Source organism: Dreissena polymorpha, chromosome 16, assembly GCF_020536995.1.
Source record: "Dreissena polymorpha isolate Duluth1 chromosome 16, UMN_Dpol_1.0, whole genome shotgun sequence".
NCBI lineage: Eukaryota > Metazoa > Mollusca > Bivalvia > Myida > Dreissenidae > Dreissena > Dreissena polymorpha.
The window spans coordinates 7778600-7800578 of record NC_068370.1 but is presented as its reverse complement, the minus strand read 5'-3'; the positions used below and the strand labels follow the sequence as shown (position 1 = coordinate 7800578).

At 37.1% G+C, this 21979-nt stretch overlaps 1 protein-coding gene and 1 non-coding gene across 2 annotated transcripts in view; both read left to right on the top strand.

Annotated features, from left to right (window-relative positions):
- LOC127862597 (transportin-1-like) overlaps positions 1-21979 on the top strand; it is a 59793-nt gene that overhangs the window by 14589 nt on the left and 23225 nt on the right. The window contains exons 6-14 of the mRNA XM_052401787.1: positions 720-842; positions 2420-2599; positions 9598-9702; positions 11982-12063; positions 15915-16122; positions 16461-16578; positions 19553-19702; positions 20371-20445; positions 20657-20743. Coding sequence (XP_052257747.1) covers positions 720-842; positions 2420-2599; positions 9598-9702; positions 11982-12063; positions 15915-16122; positions 16461-16578; positions 19553-19702; positions 20371-20445; positions 20657-20743 — 1128 coding nt within the window. The remainder of the gene's footprint in view (positions 1-719; positions 843-2419; positions 2600-9597; positions 9703-11981; positions 12064-15914; positions 16123-16460; positions 16579-19552; positions 19703-20370; positions 20446-20656; positions 20744-21979) is intronic.
- On the top strand, positions 7067-7136 carry LOC127863044 (small nucleolar RNA SNORD41). The gene has a single exon (XR_008040910.1). It is a non-coding gene; the product is annotated as a small nucleolar RNA SNORD41 (small nucleolar RNA).

Sequence of the window (21979 nt, the reverse complement as noted above, 5' to 3'; positions counted from 1 at the left end):
ACTTGCAGATGACCCCTATTGATTTTGAGGTCACAAGGTCAAAGGTCAAGGTCACGGTGACCTGAAATAGTAAAATGATTTTCGGATGATAACTCAAGTACGCTTTTGGCTAGGACCATGACACTTCATAGGCACATTGATCGTGACTCGCAGATGACCCCTATTGATTTTTAGGTCACTAGGTCAAAGGTCAAGGTCACAGTGACAAAAATCGTATACACACAATGGCTGCCACTACAACGGACAGCCCATATGGGGGGCATGCATGTTTTACAAACAGCCCTTGTTTCCATTGGGAATCTGGCGGAATGCCTGTCCCAAATTTGTATGAAAAAAGGCATCTAAATGTGTTTCACAGTGATACAGATAGGTTCAAGTCCTGCAGTGGGTAATTATCAACTGGGCATATAGTTGACTGGTATTAAAAGACATTTTTTTATAAACAAAGAAAATATTGTGTTTTATAAGATTTTATGGCCATGTATATGATAAACACTTCACCTTAATTGGATTTTCCGTATGAAGAGACTTCCTTTAAAAAAAAAATACAATAAAAGCAATTTTGTTGTCCCGGATTAGCCTGTGTAAACTTCATAGGCTAACCTGGAACGACACTTGACTGGCATGCATGAAGCCCCGTTTCCCAACGAGAGGTTCAATTGTTTGTAATCTCCATCGTACTAAAACATTATTGCAATTGGTTCCCTTCACCTCCGCAGAACCTGTTCTACCTGGCGTCAGATGATGACACCGAAGTGCGTAAGAACGTGTGCCGAGCCCTGGTCATGTTGGTGGAGGTGCGCATGGACAGACTCATGCCGCATATCAACAGCATCATTGAGGTGAGGAAGAGCAAATGAGCTGCACTCTGGGAGAAGGGGCATAACGCATGGGCAAAAAGTATTGTTCCGCTTTTATGAAATGTTTCATTGAAAGGAAGTATCTTCTACATGTAAATGTGCGTACTGCAGCCTAACGGGATGATATTTTACGAGAGCTTGGCTCAAATGTAAGGTTGCAAATTATGGCCATCCAGGGTTCGACATTAACTTTTTTACAGCAAGACCGTCGGACCAGCTCCTTTTAAAATGTACTAGCCTGAACCTGATGTCTACTAGCCATAAATGACGTAGCAAATGAACACAATTGTGTCATGTAACTGTTTAATCAGGATTTATCAGTAAATAATTAGTGAACACCAAATTTTTTTTGATGCATAGAGTAAAACAATAAAATAAAACTTTTTTTTGCTTTTCTTCGGCAAATTCAAGCCATGGGAACTGACTCGATTTTCCATCTAGGATAAAATTGACGTTATCGTGTTTCTTCATATTTATGTTTCATGTCAAGCGTCTGATTCTTTTTTATTAACTGATTTGTCAGACGAAAATCTGAACTTTAACAAAGCCATTCTTTAAATTACATTCTCTACGCAAAAATGTTTACATTGACGATACAGATTTTTGATAGAAGTCGTAAAATCGTGCTCTACAGTTTTACGACACTGCAGAAAATCATTAATATTCATGACAACTTGACCAATGGAAACAAACAATTTCTGCAGGAAGCTCTCTTTTGCGTCTAAAAATAGCAATGAATCATGTGAATGCTCCGCGTTTATTTTAATACACTAGTTTTGTTTTAATGTAAATAACGGATACAAGAGTAATTTTACACATTAAAAATAAAGGTTTTCACAGCAGTTAGTTATAGTTATATGAATCAGTATAGATTTTTTTATGTACGACCAGTCGGACAAGCTAGCCCGCAGTTTTACTAGCCCGACCACCGATCTTACTAGACAATGTCTGTCGGACGTGCCTTAGTGTCGAACCCTGCCATCCTATCTCAGTGAAGTTAATATTTTGAATCAGCGTGCCACAGACTAAGAAGTGCTTGTATTGCAAATAAGTGCACCAGCCTAATCAAGAATGCACTTGTCATATAGACGGTTTACTTGTTCTTTAAGATTTCAAAATTTAATTATGAATAGAGATGCTTATTGTCGTGGCTACAATTTATTTCATTCAGGAAATGAAATATTTATGTTGGTACCAATCTGAAATCTTTTCAAAACAATAAGTTGAATAATCCCAGCAAACATGATGATAAATGAACTCTCTCTTACTGATGTTAAGGAAGAAATAGTCGATCTGATGTTGCTGGTATAACAGAATTGAGACATTTTGGGAAAACTGGTCTTAATGCCTATGTGTAAAGTGTCGTTCCAGAATAGCCTTTTTATGGCACTGGATTTTTGCTTAGAAGCGACAAAGCAGAAAGTGTCGTCCCTGATTTACATATTATATCCTTTGTTCCTAGAAAGAGGATCATGTGTATTTTCATTACACAAGCACATACCAACGTTTTCTGTAGATAACATTTCTGTACAAACCCATTTCCCCTTGCTGTGTTTCAGTACATGATGATGCGCACCACTGATGATGACGACACGGTGGCGCTGGAAGCGTGTGAGTTCTGGCTCTCCCTGGCCGAGCAGCCCATCTGCAAGGATGTGCTCACACCTCACATTGAGAAGCTGGTGCCCATACTAGTCAATGGCATGAAGTACAGTGAGATAGATATCATACTGCTGAAGGTACGTGGTAGTCAGATAGAAATCATAGTACTGAAGGTACATGGTAATGAGATAGATATCATACTGCTGAAGGTACGTGGTAATGAGATAGATTATCATACTGCTGAAGGTACGTGGTAGTCAGAAAGATATCATTGTGCTGAAGGTACGGGTTAGTCAGATGGTAATCAGATAGATATCATGGTGCTGAAGGTACGGGGTAGTCAGATGGTAATCAGATAGATATCATAGTGCTGAAGGTACGGGGTAGTCAAATAGATATCATAGTGCTGAAGGTACGGGGTAGTCAGATGGTAATCAGATAGATATCATAGTGCTGAAGGTACGGGGTAGTCAGATGGTAATCAGATAGATATCATAGTGCTGAAGGTACGGGGTAGTCAGATGGTAATCAGATAGATATCATAGTGCTGAAGGTACGGGGTAGTCAGATGGTAATCAGATAGATATCATAGTGCTGAAGGTACGGGGTAGTCAGATGGTAATCAGATAGATATCATGGTGCTGAAGGTACGGGGTAGTCAGATGGTAATCAGATAGATATCATAGTGCTGAAGGTACGTGGTAGTCAAATAGATATCATAGTGCTGAAGGTACGTCAGAGCTCCAGATAAAAATTTGGTCAAATTCTTATTTACTCCCTATTTTAAAAATTAATTCTTATTTTCCCCCCTATTAATAAAATTATTTCTTAACAATATATTACCAATTTTTAACCAGGTTTTCCGAAGGAAAAAACTGGTTATTAGATTGGCGAATGCGGGCGGGCTGGCTGGCTGGCTGGCGGAACAAGCTTGTCCGGGCCATAACTTTGTCGTTCATTGTGAGATTTTAAAATCATTTGGCACATTTGTTAACCATCATTAGACGGTGTGTCGCGGGAAAAAATTACATCAATATCTCCAAGGTCAAGGTCACACTTTGAGTTTAAAGGTAAAAAATAGCCATAAATGAGCTTGTCTGGGCTATAACTATGTCATTCATTATGAGATTTTAAAATCATTTGGCACATTTGTATACCATCATGGGACGGTGTGTCGCACAAAAGAATCACGTCAATATCTCCAATGTCAAGGTCGCCACGACTAAAAATAGATTTAATTTTAAAACAAACTTACAAAGGGGGTTTATTTTGTTTGTTCATTTCAAAAGTTCAGTTTGAGTTGTCTCCCTTTATCAGATTTTTTTTCACAATGAAAACCTGGTTTTGTGACAATTTTGTCCCTTGTTTTTTATTCATTGTGTTTGGCACATTAAAGCGGGTATATACGATTTTGTCAAATATTTATGAATTTATATAAACTGTGTAAAAAACTTTATATATATATATTTCAATATAAATTAAAATAAAAGTTAAGAAAAACATGTGTCGAAAAATGCGAAATAAGCCAGATATTTAATTCTGAAATTGAAAACGGCTGTACAGCCGAATTCGCCAGCATGTATACCAGACATGTACAATGTGCATCTAAACTTAGTTTAACGGTTTATTTGAATTCCTGCAACGACATCTATTCATACGACACACAAACACTATCTCCGATCCTAAAACAAAGACGAATGCTTCGGTTATTGTAGGAAAATATGTATGTCATAATCGGCTCGGGGCGCTAATTTGTCTTTGCTGCATTTTATGAAATTCGGCTTTAATGTATAATTTGTCTTGCCTATTTTGTGTTATTGTAACATATTTTATCAATATTTTACAATTAAACACATATAAAAAATGGTATATACCCGCTTTAACAATTCAACATTTTGATTTATTGTCTTGAAAAAACCTGGCTTTCCTTCTCCGTTTCTTGCTAATTGAAAGAACATGCAGCGTGGACTTTTGACAATGAAATGGCATTGTGGTCATAATACACTAAATAGTTTCCCTTTATAATTCAATGTAAAAGCGACAACTTTGAGCGAAAATAAATGCAACATTTTGCACATAGAGACCCCCATAACCATGCCTTTTCTTAAAGGCCATTCTAAGTGGAATCGATTTATGCAATAAAAAAAGATATGTCATGTACAAAGCAAGAAAGAACTTTACACAAATCAAAATCGACTGTTTTTGCAACTTTTTTTTCGGCCGTTTCTTAGTGTATTATAACCTATTCTAGTGCAATGGTTTACTTTAGTCTTCAAGTGTATCATATTTCAGATATTCAGTAGTAAACACCTATTCATGCCATACCATTATCTCCGCAAGATAACACCCAAATAATGGTTAAAAGTGTAAAACATGCCTTCCTGTCAACTATGATATTTTTTAGAGAGTACAGCCCTACATGAAGCGATCATTTAGTGTATTGTTACCTGTTTTGACTTCCACGCTTCGATACACCGCTTCGGTCGGCAATTTTGATTTTTTATGTAAAACGGTCACTGACACTTGGCCTAGGTCATAATGGCCTTTTGGTCGCCGTTAAAGTCATATCAAAAACTATATTTAGCATTTAATTTTAATTACATTTTGAATAGGTATACAGTATATTTCTTATGTATAAAAATTTCGATAAGTGTAATTAAAAAGGTACAATAAACAGTAATGACACGCCTGCAATACTGGGAGAATCGAGACCGTTTGGCCTTTCGACCGTTCGTAGGTGTGGCTCTTCCTCACAGCAAACGCTTAAGTGACGTTGACTTAAAGTTGTAGTTTTAATTGAGCGCCTAGAAGAGTCAGAACCGGGATGAAATGTTTACCGTATATAATTTGCTACTGGAAGTTTTACGCACCTTTCGAAAATTTTGAATTCGTGTTTTATTTTTGCAATGCGTAACTTTACGCAAGGATTCTAAATCTAAACTGTTATTTAAGAAATTTAATGCGTTTTTACGCCTTTACACGTGTTATCTGGAGCACTGCGGTACGTAGTAATAAGATAGATAGATATCATACTGCTGAAGGTACGTGGTAATAGGATAGATATCATAGTGCTGAAGGTACGGGGTAGTCAGATAGATATCATAGTGCTGAAGGTATGTGGACGTGAGATAGATGTCATACTGCTGAAGGTACGTGGTAGTCAGATATCATACTGCTGAAATATGTGATAAACTAAAAATGTTTTTTGTGCATATTTATTTGTTCGAAGTACTGCATATATACTTGTACAAAACATTCATATCAGAATATTTGAAATTCTGAATTCAAATGTGAAAATCTGACTGATTTTTAGCTCGGCATTTTCGGAGAGGTATTGTCATAGTCAGCGCGTCATGTCGTCCGCCGTCTGACATCCGCCGTCCGCATCGTGCTAAAACCTAAACATTGGCTCTAAAATCAAAGTGCTTCCACCTACAACTTTGAAACTTCATATGTAGATGCACCTTGATGAGTTCTACACGCCACACCCATTTTGGGGTCACTAGGTCAAGGTCACTGTGACCTCTAAAGAAAATAATCTGACAAGTTTTCATTTATTCAAAACTGCACCCGTAGCCGAGCGTGGCACCCGTTATGCGGTGCTCTTGTTGCATATTCAAATAATTTTTAACATCCCTTATGTTTTTAGCATAGGTGCGTTTACGCACCTATGCTTATGGTATATACCACATTTCGAAAATCCACATCCATCGGTTGCCCTTTATGAAGCCTTACCTGATCAAAAATCAGACGAAATATCTATTTGATTTAGTATATGGTCATTCTTACAATATTTTTTTTTGAAACGTTTTTCTAACGTTTTCTTCCAAGAATATTGCTGACACCGTTTTTAGTGAATTTTTCTAAGACCGTTTTATGTAAAAAAATCTTATAACCTAAAACAAATTTCGTTCGTAAAACAATTCTATCTGCACTATAAATCTCAATCTCCTACGCAGTGGCCTCCCTTATAGTAGAAGTTACTGACCGGGCGAAGCAAGGGAAGTAACTGCTGTGAGGAGTTTCTATAAAAATCTGCATTCAGAAATCTGTATTCAGAACTCAATCTGTTGTGCACGTCTGCATCTAACGCTTACCACAAGTTTTACGACAAATTCTTGACGCAGACGAATAGGGTAGCGTCTATTTTCATTTGTGAAAAGAATAGAGAAAAGAATCGATACAGATCTGTCCGTGCTTAAATTTTGAAAGGCTTGGGTAATTATTTTTCATAAGCGTTTCAAACACTGATGTAAATGGAAAGATTATCTATTTAAATAGTCTGTAATTGTTTGAAATTATTGATTTGAGAAATTCGCGGATGGCGATATCGAACTACATTATACCATGTGACGCCATTCTTCCCTGTATCTTGCACCTATGCTTTTAACGCCATCGGCGCTCTCGTTAAATTGAAGGTATGTGGTAACGAGATAGATATCATACTGCTGAAGTATGTGATAAACTAAAAATGTTTTTTTTGTACATACTTATTTGTTGCATATATACAGAGCATTCATATCAGAATATTTAGAATTCTGAATTCAAAAGTGAAAATCTGACTGATTTGTGCATATTCAAATAATTGTTAACATCCCTAATGTTTTGAAATGATGACAACCCATGCACATGATTAAGATGAGTGCTGCTTTGTATTCGTACTGTCTGATCAAACATTCTTTTCTACTGTTGCACTTCAGGACCCTCAATCTATCAAATCTGCCCCGAATTTTGGCTGCAGTCCCCCACCTGAAAAGTATATTTTTGTCCCCCTAAAACTGATTTTTTTCCCTTCAGAAAATGTAAAAAAAAAAAAAAAAAAATCGCTGATTTATTGTTGAAAATTGACTCCAATATATCACGGTCCGTTATATCGCTTTGTCCAATACAGTCCTAACGAAAAAGAGTTCTTGTTTCTGGTTACCCGACGACCCTGTTTTTAACGGCCGACTCAAAAGTTTTTTCTGTTATAAAATCCGCATCCGAATTTAATGCCCGAAATTCTCGCAACTGCGGAAAGCGTCTGGACGTCGTCTGGATAGTTCAGAACTGTTATTTTTGTTAATGTTTGTTTCATTGACATTTATTCTAATCAATAAATGCTTTATTCAAAATGCAGTCTTCACTTTTAAAGGATATTTATTTGTACAGTAATTTACACATAAAGACAAAAGCTTTTTCTGTTACACATTCCGCGTCCGAATTTTATGTCCGAAATTTACGCAACTGCAGAAAGCGTCTGAATTGTTCAGAACTGCTATTTTTATGTCCCCCACTATAGTAGGTTTGGTTGGTTTGCGCCAAATTTAACATTTGCAATAACTTTTGCAATATTGAAGATAGGAACTTGATATTTGGCATGCATATGCAGGGGTTTTTCTGCCTATTTTGGGAAAAGGAGTCTGACCAAAATGGGAATTTTTTATCGACAAAATTGTCCATTTTGGGAATTTTTGCTTCGATGAAACGGCTCATTTTGGGAAAACATTGTGAATTTATCATGCTTAAATAAGTCAGTGGTTTAACAAATAAATTTGTTTTTATTTGTTATTTTGTGTTCTTTATATAAACACATGCAATATTGGGCATGATCAACGTTTATTCAAGTACTGCAATTTTGTTTTTCAGTTACAATTACACTCTGAGATAAGAACTGTACAGTTAAAAACTTACAGTAGATATTTTTTACCAAAACAAACACTGGTTAGTCACACAATTCACAGCATAATTTTTCTATGCTTTCTGTTTTTGAAAGCATAACACAGCGCCTCCAACGTTTTGTCATTCAGATCTAGACCTTCAATGCAGGTAAGCATCAGATGAGTAAGTTTGGTTTGTGTGAATGTGCTGCGTAATGGGGAGCACAGCAGGTTCATGGTGCTGAATCCTCGCTCAACCACAGCAGTGCTTGTTGGTATGATACACATCAGCTGGACATTAATCATCTAATAATCATAAGTTAAAGACACTTCTTTCTTTAAAAAAAAAAAAATAAAATTTTTTTTTTTTGGAAATCGGGATTTTTTTTTATAATTTCGGTTTGGGATCGGGTCCGTTTGCTTTGGGAACGCTTCCGTTTTCCGGAGGCGCAGACAGTGCTGAAAAACCCCTGATATGTATCTCATGGAGCTGCACATTTTGAGTGGTGAAAGGTCAAGGTCATCCTTCAAGGTCAAAGGTCAAATATATGGGTCAAAATCGCTCATTTTATGAATACTTTTGCAATATTGAAGATAGCAACTTGATATTTGGGATGCATGTGTATGTCATGGAGCTGCACATTTTGAGTGGTGAAAGGTCAAGGTCATCCTTCAAGGTCAGAGGTCAAATATATGTGGCCCAAATCGCTTATTTTATAAATACTTTTGCAATATTGAAGATAGCAACTTGATATTTGGCATGCATGTGCATCTCATGGAGCTGCACATTTTCAGTGGTGAAAGGTCAAGGTCATCCTTCAAGGTCAGAGGTCAAATATATGTGGCCCAAATCGCTTATTTTATGAATACTTTTGCAATATTGAAGATAGCAACTTGATATTTGGCATGTATTTGTATCTCATGGAGCTGCACATTTTGAGTGGTGAAAGGTCAAGGTCATCCTTCACAAGGTCATGGTCATCCTACAAGGTCAAACATCATATACGGGGACTTTGTGTTTCACAAACACATCTTGTTGTTAATGTTTTGTTTCATTTACATTTATTCTAGTCAATAAATGCTTTATTCAAAATGCAGCTTTAGTTTTCAAAGAATATTTATTTGTACATGTACAATAATACACAGAGAAAGACAATCTGGATAAAACATCTTCTTTTTAAGAACTATATCTGAAAGTTAGACTGTCGTCATGCATTTGACACTGCTGATACCTGAAAATAATGACATTAAATTAGATATATAGTAAAAGTCCACCTTTCTGTCCTATAGACAGTCAGATATAGAAATATATGCATATAACAATTAAACACAGTTGCTGTTGTTTTTTTTAATAAAAATTCCCCCATTTACGAAAAATTCCCCTTCCCTAGGGCTGCAGACCCCTTCCTCCAAAGTAGTGTGAGGACGCTGCACTTCCAGGCCATTATGGCCATATTGTTTATGTACATGACCAAGCCCAGTTCTGTCCATTTCAGGGCGACATTGAGGAAGATGAGATGATACCAGACAAGGAGTCTGACATCAAGCCTCGCTTCCACCGGGCCAGGTCACACAACCAGAAGCACCAAGAGGATGGTGAGGTAAGACTGGTGTGCTAGTGAATGGAAATAAGCTGGACTGGTGTGCTAGTGGATGGAAGTCAGCTGGACTGGTGTGCTAGTGGATGGAAATCAGCTGGACTGGTGTGCTAGTGGATGGTTATCAGCTGGACTGGTGTGCTAATGGATGGAAATCAGCTGGACTGGTGTGCTAGTGGATGGTTATCAGCTGGACTGGTGTGCTAGTGGATGGAAATCAGCTGGACTGGTGTGCTAGTGGATGGAAATCAGCTGGACTGGTGTGCTAGTTGATGGAAATCAGCTGGACTGGTGTGCTAGTGGATGGAAATCAGCTGGACTGGTGTGCTAGTGGATGGACATCAGCTGGACTGGTGTGCTAGTGGATGGAAATCAGCTGGACTGGTGTGCTAGTGGATGGAAATCAGCTGGACTGGTGTGCTAGTGGATGGAAATCAGCTGGACTGGTGTGCTAGTGGATGGAAATCAGCTAGACTGGTGTGATAGTGGATGGAAATCAGCTAGACTGGTGTGCCAGTGGATGGAAATAAGCTGGACTGGTGTGCTAGTGGATGGAAATCAGCTGGACTGGTGTGCTAGTGGATGGAAATCAGCTGCTTGTTAATCCAAGCCCAAATTCTTAAATTTACTATGCTGATTCTGCCATTTGCAAATTAGTAAATGGTTATACAGTCGAAACTGACCTAACGGCCACCTGCAGACAACGGTCAGTCTGGAATCCCCCCCCCCCCCCTGTCCATAACGGCCAACGGCCACTATATTCCACTCCGAAATGCATGTTTGAACTGAAAACAATGGTCACGGGACAGTCATTTTCATAAAAACACAGCGCATCATATGTCCGTCTATTTTGCGTGTAAAGCATCTGATAGAGGTAATTGCCTTTGATAGTTCTATGACTGAAAGTCATGTTTGAACGAAAAAACAACGGTCACGCGTCAGTCAATTCGAGTTGCGAAAATTAAGAACAAAAACGAAACAGGTGCACGTAAAAATAAGAATGTGTATAAGTAGCAATTATCGGCTGCATTCATAACGACAAAGCATGAGCGCGTGACGAAGTCAATAAATCTTTATGGCTGATAAGGTGTTAAAAACAATACTAAGCTGACAAGTGTTGTTATAAGAAGGCGATAAAAGGATTAGCGATCGTCTATTCAGGAAAAATGTACACTGAATTGCATCTTTTATAACAAACTAAATATTTTAAACAAGATGTTGGCGTCTATTTCTTGAATTAGAACGATACAGTTATGTCGTACTGTCGGCTTATGGCAGCAAATCCGCTTTTATACTTTTTGGTATGTGATGTCAATGACAGGTGACAATCTTTCTTTAAAAATACATTCCAGTTAATGTAATAAGAAGTGTCGGAATTTACTGAATGAACGTACTTTCTGTTTATGACAGTGAATCCGCTTTTAAGATCGGTCGTGACGTCAATGGCACGTGACAAGCTTTATTTACCAAACGAACCAGATGCATGAGTAAACAATTATACTAGCGTTGATTAAGTCATTGCTTTAGTTTAATAATATGAAATTAAATAAAGTTATATGATATTTTTCTGTATTTTTCAATGTAAGTTAATTATGTTATTATGTAAGTTAACGGCAATGAGCCTTTGTTTCACACTGTATGCAAACGACTGGGTGGGGTAACAACGTAGCAATACAACCAAATGACCAACCATATAAATATTGTGATCCGAAAATAACGGTCACCTGTGGACAACGGCCACTTTGGTCATTTCCCTTGACTGGCCGCTGTTGTCAGGTTTGACTGTATATAAAATAATTTTATGTTTTAGGCAATTGATATTTTCTCAAACTATTTTGAACTTGAAACTACATAAAATAGCCAACATGACAATAATTTATCTGGTTTTATTCATACATTTGCGTGAAGAAATTTAGTCTTTAGAGCTGGGGTGGGGGAACTGTTTGCAGCTTGCTAAAAACTTCACACTGAAGAACCTTAATGTGTTTATGACAGTGAAGAAAAGTCTTAGAGCTGTTGTTTTGGCTAAATAATGGCCTTTTGTTTATTTTTCCACTGTAAAATATATGTTGGAATTGTGTGTGTCAAAACATAATGGGTGTGGGCATCAGTATCTGTGACACTTTTTGTTTTATAATGTTAAGAGTTGAATTAAAATTAAAAGACGTTGATGGCAATAAACTTCAATTTTGTTTTACGATGTTTGAAAGTTTGAAATTTAAGCAAATTGTTGCATGTTTCAAATAAGTACTCATGCATTTATTTCTTTTTTCTGTTCACAGGGCGGGGGAGATGGTGATGGCGATGATGATGATGACGATGATGGTCTAGACGATGACGACAGTTTGTCAGACTGGAATCTACGTATGTATAGGCTAAATCTTGTGAAACCAGCGTTTTTTTTGGCCCAATTTTATAGCCGAAATTAGGCTATGTTCTCAATCCCAAAAAGTATACTTTTTTCCCAAAATGTGTCAAAAAAATCCCAATTTCATGAAAATGCCGATAAAATTCCCAATTCCAAAGCCATGGGCTATCTTCCCAAAAAGTGGGGAAAAAAAACCTGGAAACAGTCATTACTTGTATGACCCTGTATAGCCACAAGGCATGATTGTCTGTTGTGTTAACCTTAATTCAAATAAACAGCAACTCTTTGCAGGGGTGCAAAATTCCACTAGCCTGCTGGAGTTTTCAACTATAATTGAGCCTTGTTCTGAGAATATTTTGCTTTATCCATGTGCGTAAAGTGTCATCCCAGAATCAGCAGAGGTTCCACTGGCCCAAAAAAAGTTGTCGCCACTTTTTCGCGGCGTGAATACTGTCGGTTATTCCACCTTATTAATAAGAACAATCATTTTAAGAAACCTTACTACATTAATGTCATTGACTATATTATCACTTTAAAAAGAATGTTATTTCATAAAAAAACAATAATTACCTTCATAAGTCATACCTTCACAAGTCTTAATAAGTTTTATTTGTATATAAATAACATTTTTTTCAACTTGATAAACAACACAGATAACCAAAATAATATAATAATGTTAACATCAATGTATTTAACAGTATGCTGCATAAATGTTTCGAAATTAATTATTTAAACATAAAATCACACCAATGTTCATCATTTGAAAGGGAATCAGAAAATAAAGCATCTCACTTCAAATTGTTTAACAGTTATATTTGGACATGATATACATCAGCTTCTGTTGTTCACAAGTTTTCTGTTAGTGGTGGATGATTTCCAGGTTCAATTAAATGACTGTTGTTCACACCTTTTTCCTGACAGAAAGGCCCAGATAATTGCAACAATCCATTCTAGTTGCCTGAAATAACATAAAACATATTTTTACAAACTATCAACATCAAACCAACACATAAATGTCCCTATCTTTAAATGTCCGAATTTAACATATCCGAAATATAGTACATCGAGTGAATGTTTTATATTTAATTCAGAAATTGTTGTTATCTTAATCAATTTATATCCTTCCCAGAACATTACAATAATGAATCTATTAAACAGAAATGCTCACAAATACCTGTTGAAACAAGTTTTTATTTGTTGATGTGGAGAAATTAAATGCTTTTGCCAGCTTCATGGTTTTGATTTTAACAAAGAAATAGCGGCCCTAATAATCATTATAATTATTGATCGTCGTGACAGTTTGTCCCCGTGTTACTTAACTTATTGCTCAATATCATAAAGGAGCTGTTAATCCGATAATAACCCCCATAAAACTTGACAATAGCAGTAAAAACACCGTTTGTAACACTTACACGCTTCGGTGATTTCTAATGCACTCTGCACTGTAGGTCGCTTACATCGTCGTAAATCAATATTTAGAACTGACAGACGCTGGCCGCTAATGCTCGGTCGCGTGCTTTCGACTCACAGTACATTTTCGGATAGGATTTTACCGATTTTTTTTTATTCGCCACTTTTAAAAAATTGGAGCCACATTTAAAAATTTAGCGCCATTTGGCGCCAATGGCGATCGACAGCGGAACCCCTGGAATCAGGGACGACACTTTCCGCCATAACTTGATTTTCGGTAAGGACGGACTTCATTGAAACTTAAAATACCATCAAAGCGGAAAGTGTCGTCCCTGATTAGCCTGTGCGGACTGCACCGGTTAATCTTGGACACACTTTACGCACATGCATTATGTCCAGTTTTCTCAGAACAAGGCTTAATTTTACTATCGTCAGTATCCAAAATAAATGACCAATTTTGCAATCCCAGTTTCAGATCAGTCAGCGATGGGATTTCATAACAGCAGTGTGTTGGTAGCTAAGCATTGTTGTTTGATAAGACTCTTATCACAGTTTGATGGTTTTGAATGTGTTCTATTTGTAACCATGTACAGTCAATATATGTGTGAGGGAGGGGTAATATTTTGATTGCCACAGTATACTTTATCAGCAAAACATCAGAACAGCTTGATATTAACAATGAATTTGGGGAAAAACATGTTCTCGATGAGTGACTGCAAAAACTTGAATAGAGGGGCAATGTGTAAGGTTGGCCTATTTACTTTAGCAGGGCTTGTGGCTTTTAATAGATGTTGATACCGGATGTTTTGTGTTGAAATGATGACAGCAGATGCACATGATCAAGATGAGTGCTGCTTTGTATTCGTACTGTCTGATCAAACATAAACGTAGACATTCTTGTTAAGTATTAAAGTATGCCAGTGTTTTTTTATGGCAATTTCAGGGCGGATATTCGGCCCCATTCCCCTCAAAAAGAGTATATATTTTTCCCCGATTTTGTAGAAAAAAATCCCCTTCATAATTAAAAAAAAATATATGCCCCCGTATCGATAGATCAGGGGTATATTGTTTTTGGCCTGTATTTCTTTCTTTCTGTCTGTCATTTGTCACAAAACTTTACTGTACAGTAAAGTTTTGCAATAACTTTTGAAATATTGAACATAGCAACTTGATATTTGGCATGTATGTGTATCTCATGGAGCTGCACATTTTGAGTGGTGAAAGGTCAAGGTCAAAGGTAAAAAAATTCTGTCCCATTACTTTACTGTACAGTAAAGTTTTGCAATAACTTTTGAAATATAGAACATAGCAACTTGATATTTGGCATGCATGTGTATCTCATGGAGCTGCACATTTTGAGTGGTGAAAGGTCAAGGTCATCCTTCAAGGTCAAACAAAGAAGAAAAAGCGGCGCATTAGGGGGCATTGTGTTTTTGACAAACACATCTCTTGATTTTTTTCTTTTTTTAAAGAAAAAACTCTTATGATAAATATTTATTTCATAACAACTAACAAAGTATATAACACATTAATAATATAATATGATTTTGAAATATTATAAAGAGTTACATTAAATTAGTATTTCCCAAATCAGTGTACTTTTCATATAAATTTCATGCTTTTCCCAAAATGGCCAGGAAAAGGCCTGATGTATCTATATATATTGTGTCAATATTTGATGATAAAAACATTCCAATTTGGTCCATTTTATTGATAAAAAAATGCTCAAATTTGCCATTTTATCGATTAGAAAGTCCCAATTAGACTCAAAATGGCTAGGAAAACTGAGACTATGCATGAAGGCTTAACTGTCTGAAACTAATGTTGAAAAAATCATTGGTATATATTTTAGAAAAAGGACAGAGAAATTCAGCTGTGAATATTACATTCATACATATACATGTGTACTCATATAATAAATTTCATAACATATACAAGAGTGAATTTTTAATTTTCCCCTTTTCCTAAACAACAACGTGTTTTTCCCCTTTGGACAGGCCCCGCCACCATTCCCCTATTTGTGAAAAAAAACACTGTATGCAAAGTGTAATATATTAACAACCTACTGCAAATATCTAGCATCTTGTCCAGACCCTTCTTGTGTACAAAATTGATCTTGTGGAACAAAAAAATGTTTCAGTCACCCACAGGTATGTCCCCCACCACTATAGTGGGGGACATATTGTTTTTGCCCTGTCTGTTGGTTTGTTGCTTTGTGTGTGTGTTGGTTGTTTGTTTGCGCCAACTTTAACATTTGCATTAACTTTTGCAATATTTAAGATAGCAACTTGATATAGTATCTCATGGAGCTGCACATTTTGAGTGGTGAAAGGTGAAGGTCATCCTTCAAGGTCAAAGGTCAAATATATAGCTTCACATGTGCAAAAGGGGACATAGTATCTGACAAACACATCTCTTCTTACTATCTTTAACACAGGCAAGTGTTCAGCAGCTGCCCTGGATGTGCTGGCCAATGTGTTCCGTGAGGACATCCTGCCCGTGCTGCTGCCCATCCTGAAGGAGATCCTGTTCCACGCTAACTGGGAGATCAAGGAGTCGGGCATCCTTGTGCTGGGCGCCATCGCGGAGGGCTGCATGAACGGCATGATACCTCACCTGCCTGAACTCATACCCTACTTGATTGGGTAGGTCGCCATTACAGTACATATTGCTGAGAGTTTACTTGATTGGGTGGATCACTGTTATGTTACATAAGGCTGAGAGGTTTTGTTTCTCATACCCTACTTTACTGGGTAGGTCACAGTTACAGTACTAAATAAATCGACATTGTTCTTGAATTAAGAATAGAATGTTGTTAAATACATGTGCAATTCGGAAAAAAAGAGTAATATGCAGAAAACATATTTGTGTGTTGTGTGGATTGATAATTCAAAATATAACCAGAACACACCCTAGAACACTGCTTACCATACATCCCATGCTTTCCATACATCCCATGCTTACCATCCATCCCATGCTGCAGGTGCCTGTCAGACAAGAAGGCCCTAGTTCGGTCGATCACCTGCTGGACCCTCAGTCGGTATGCCCACTGGGTTGTGGGGCAGCCCCACGACATGTACCTGAAACCTCTCATGACTGAGGTATGGCCTTGTAATAAAATGGGCCTTGTTCTTGGTAAACAGAGGCTAAATGCAAGTGTCATCCCAGATTTGCATGTGCAATCCATGAATGCTTATCAGGAACCACACTTTTAGTCTTGTTTGGTTTGATGAGACTTCCTGAAAACGAAAAAAACAAATATAAAGTGAAAAGTGTGGTCCCTGATTAGCCTGTCTGGACCCTTCATGCTTAACCAAGATGACACTATGCACATGCATTCAGCCCCTTTTTCTCAAAGCATGACTCAAATTAATTTGTTAAATCTTTGCTGAATTGCTTGAAGAACAAAGCTTTACATGCAATGTTTATAATAACACAGAATTGTTCAATCTCAACTTTAGAATTATCATTATCCAGGGCTTTTTTTCCTGACTTTGTGAAGCGGCCCTGGCCCCTCACTTTGTGAAAAAATGAGTCGCAAACTTGTCAAAATTGTGAAAATTTGAGTCGCGAACTTGTCAAAATTGTGAAAAATTGAGTCGCGAACTTCTGAAAATTGTGGGAAAACCCGAGTCGCGAACTTCTTTAAATTGTGAAATTCGAAGTTCAATGCATTAGTATAGTTAAAGCATGTTAAACACTTGAATATTATCAAAATTTCCTTAAATAATGCAATAAAGGCATATTTTCCTTCTATGAATACTGTATTTAATACAATAACAACACATAAACATATATATCTGATTTGCAAAACATTCATGTACTAAATGCAACTAAAATACCTGGTCCCAACACTTCTTTGCCACAGGAATAATCGAAGAAAAGGGGGCATATAGTGATCGGACTGCCTGTCTGTCTGTCTGTCCCTTGAGATATAACCTTCATATTTGGTATGCATGTGTATATGGACAAGGCCTTACGCACAAAATTTTTTACCCCTGTGACCTTGATCTTGAACTTAGGGTCCACGTTTAGGTTTCGAAATCTGCGTTTAGGTTTCGAAAAATGCTCATAACTTCTATGTCCCTTGAGATATAACCTTCATATTTGGTATGCATGTGTATATGGACAGGGCCTTTCCATACGCACACAAATTTTGACCCCTGTGACCTTGACCTTGAACTTGGGTCCGTGTTTAGGTTTCGAAATCTGTGTTTAGGTTACGAAAAAATGCTCATTACTTTTATGTCCCTTGAGATATATAACCTTCATATTTGGTATGCATGTGTATATGGACAAGGCCTTTCCATGCGCACAAAAATTTAGACCCCTGTGACCTTGACCTTGAACTTAGGGTCCGTGTTAAGGTTTCGAAATCTGCGTTAAGGTTTCGAAAAAAGCTCATAACTTCTATCAAGCGTTTATAGGGGGGAATAAGTCATCCTATGGGGAAAGCTCTTGTTTCACAAAGCATACTACAGACAAAATACAAAGTTTGAATCATGAATATGCGTCATGAATTTGCATTTAAATAAAAAAAATATATATGAAGGGACAACATTATTACTATAACCAAGATTTACAATCGTAAACAGATACGAATAACAAGTCTCGGTCATCAGTTCTTGGGGCCGTTTTGACTAGCTTCCATCAATACATAAGCCTCGGCAGATGCTTTCACTTTTATCAAATCACTTTCCTTATAATGTTATCAATGTGCATGTTTCAAAACTTACCCTTCTGTAGAAATCTTTTGTTTCTTCACTGTTATCACAAATTTCAATAAATCTAGAGTATTTTGCAGTTTTTAGCTCACCTGTCACGAAATGACATGGTGAGCTTATGTGACCGTGTGATGTCCGGCGTCCGTTGTGTGTGCGTGCGTGTGTGCGTGCGTCCGTCAACAATTTGTTAGCCCCCGCCATAGGCAGAGGGATATTGTTTTGGCGTTGTCCGTCCGTCCGGAGCCATATCTTGGAAGTGCTTTGGCGGATTCCATTGAAACTTGGTATGAGTATATATATGGATACTAGGATGATGCACACCAAATAGCATTGTACACCATCTGATAATAACAGAGTTATGGCCCTTTGTATCTTGAAATATGCTTTTTTTAGTGTCGAATATAACACTTTTGTGTCCAGAAGCATATTGGCGGAGGATATCAATTCAACAAATTTGCTTGTTTGTGTAGACAGTAGAGGTCATAGTTTTCATCCAATCTTTATGAAATTTGGTCAGAATGTTTATCTTGATGAAATCTGGGATGGGATTGTATTTGGGTCATCTGGGGTCAAAAACTAGGTCACTTGGTCAAAAACTAGGTCACTAGGTGAAATAATAGAAAAACCTTGTATAGACAATAGAGGTCGCAGTTTGCATCCAATCTTTATGAAATTTGGTCAGAATGTTTATCTTGATGAAATCTGGGCTGGGATTGTATTTGGTTCATCTTTGGTCAAAAACTAGGTCAAATAATAGAAAAACCTTGTGTAGACAATGGAGGTCACAGTTTTTATCCAATCTTCATGAAATTTGGTCAGAATGTTTGTCTTGATGAAAACTGGGTTGGGATTGTATTTGGTTAGTCAGGGAGCGATTCAGGGCCATCATGGCCCTCTTGTTTATTTTTCTTCGTGTAGTAACGAGCGTTCGGCGTCGCCATTTTTTATAGTGACATTGCTAGGCAGAGCTTTTTCACCGGTTACACAAGACTTAAAAATCAATTAAACAAGCAAACATTGGTAACGCTAGTCCACAATTTTTCGCGAATTTGGAATTAAAAACGAGATTATGAAACTTATATTTCTGTTCTGAAATGGCCGATTTTGACAGTTTTGAGCATGAAAAGTCCGTTTTTCACGATTTAAAACGGCCGTTTTTGTTTATATTCACGGCCATGTCAGGTTTGTGAAATAGCCGTGTCAAAATTGTGAAATGTCCGTCCACGGCCAATCGCAAAGAAGGAAAAAAAGACCTGTTATCAATTTGTTCTTCTATTTATGTTTTTTTTTTTTGCTATCACTCCTATACAGTCTGTATACAACAGACAACCCAACAATGTTTCAATTTCAGCTTCTGAAGCGAGTACTGGATGCCAACAAGCGTGTGCAGGAGGCGGCATGTTCAGCCTTTGCCACGCTGGAGGAGGAGGCGTGTACTGAGCTCGTGCCCTACCTGGGCTTCATACTGGAGACACTTGTGTTCGCGTTCAGCAAGTATCAGGTATGTAAAAACCTCATTTTGAGAAATTTGGCTTAACGCATGTGCATTAATTGTTGTTCCAGATTGGCCTGTGCGTTAGGCACTTTCTGCCTAGATTGAATTTTTGTTAAGAAGAGACCTTAAAGTAAAAAGATCAAAACCAAAGTGGAAAGTGTCAGCTCTGAGAAGCCTGTGCTGACTGCAAATGCTAATCTGGGAGGACACTTTATGCACATTCATTATTTAACCCTTTTTTCACTCAGAATCGAAGTGAAAATGGCTTGTGCAACCAGTAGAAAACCAGTACAGCCATGGAGTAACTCGCAGGCTGTTCAGGTTTTATGATATTTTCTGCTCATCAGTACCTAAGGGTTGGAAATGAAGCCTTTAAAATGTTAATGTAGTAAGAAATGTCTTAAATTTAATTAGATTTTCTGAGTTACTGCAACCACATTGAAATGCTTATCTGTGAGGTAAATGGTTAATTGGTGTGAAAAAATCAGTCTTATGTTTTGTTTAACAAAAATGCAAAAAGGTGTTTCAAACCATGTATGATGACAAAATTGCACATTAGCGATTGCTGTGTATGTTTGCAGTGTATTCGTACTGTCTGACATGGGCCACTTCTTATGCTCAATACCACTCATTTATGTGCATTGCATTCTTGGCATTGCTTCAATATATTTCAGCACAAGAACCTGTTGATATTGTATGATGCTATTGGCACACTGGCAGACTCTGTTGGACACCATTTGAATAAACCAGTAAGTGTGCAATCGTCTCGAAACTGCTGAGGATATTAACATTTGTGAAAGTTTTTAATATTGTGAGTTAAACACTTACAATTAAATTATCAAAGATTTTAGAACAAACAAATAAGCAAATAGTAATGAAATGTGTTTAACATGGACGAAATTTTGAAACTCTTAAGGGTGTTGTTTATTATGGTAACCAGAATGTGAATTACTATTGCAGGAGTATGTGAGCATGTTGATGCCACCGCTGATTGAGAAGTGGAATGTACTCAAGGACGAGGATAAGGACCTCTTCCCATTGCTTGAGGTATGTCATTAACGCTTCCAATTGCTTGAGCTACATCATTCACTCTTCCAATTGCTAGAGGTGTCGTCACTCAATCATCAAAGGAGATGCAAGCCCAAAAACTGAATTATTTTACTTTAGGCCAAGAAAATGTTGCAAGCCTGCCTATGTAATTGCTGATCAAGTCCAAGTTATGACATACATGTACCAGTGCAGGCATTGGAGGCTTGTGCAATTGTGCAATTTGCGGTCCCTGTTCTGTGTCAATTAGTAGAAAATAATGTATATTTTTTAGTTGAAAAACAATTGCAGTAACTGGTTCCTTCATTCAATGAATTAATTATTATTCTGGGGCTTATAACTAAAAAATTTAGTTTTAAACTTATTATCATTGGTCAATATGTAACATTAAAATATACATATATGTTTGTGTAATGTTACATTATAATCTGTTTGTCGTGCAGCCGTTTATAAAAAGTTATAAAACTACTTGAAACATGAAAATAAACAGGTACTCAAGCTCTTAACCCTTTCAGTGCGGGAACCGAATTTTAAAGGCCTTTGCAAACAGTTTGGATCCAGATGAGACGCCACAAAACGTGGCGTCTCATCAGGATCCAAACTGTTTGCTATTCTGATAGTGTTCTTTGAAAAAAATCGAAGAAAGTGCTAATTTTAGAAATTCAGCAGAAGACATTTTAGCAGACGACAAATTTCCCAGCATGCAAAGGGTTAATGCACTTATTATTAGACTGTACAATAATGCAGTTCCAGCATTTATGTGATGAGAAATGAACTCTCTCTTACTGAGACTAAGGAAGAAACATTCTTCTGATATTGCTGGACTGTGGTGTAGAAATGCATGAACTGTCGAATCCAATAATTTTAAACTTACAGGGAGGGGGGGGGTGTTCATGTTTCATTAAGCTTTTGTTAGCAAACTACTTTCACATTTGTAAAGCCATTTAATTGTGATTTAAAATGTCATCAAAAAGAAGTGTAGATGTGTAAGACATTTATCTCTAATAATCAACACATTCCAGAGTTTGCCCTTGAACATAGCTGATGAAACATTGATCTCTAATAATCAACACATTCCAGAGTTTGCCCTTGAACATAGCTGATGAAACATTGATTTCTAATAATCAACACATTCCAGAGTTTGCCCTTGAACATAGCTGATGAAACATTGATCTCTAATAATCAACACATTCCAGAGTTTGCCCTTGAACATAGCTGATGAAACATTGATGGGTA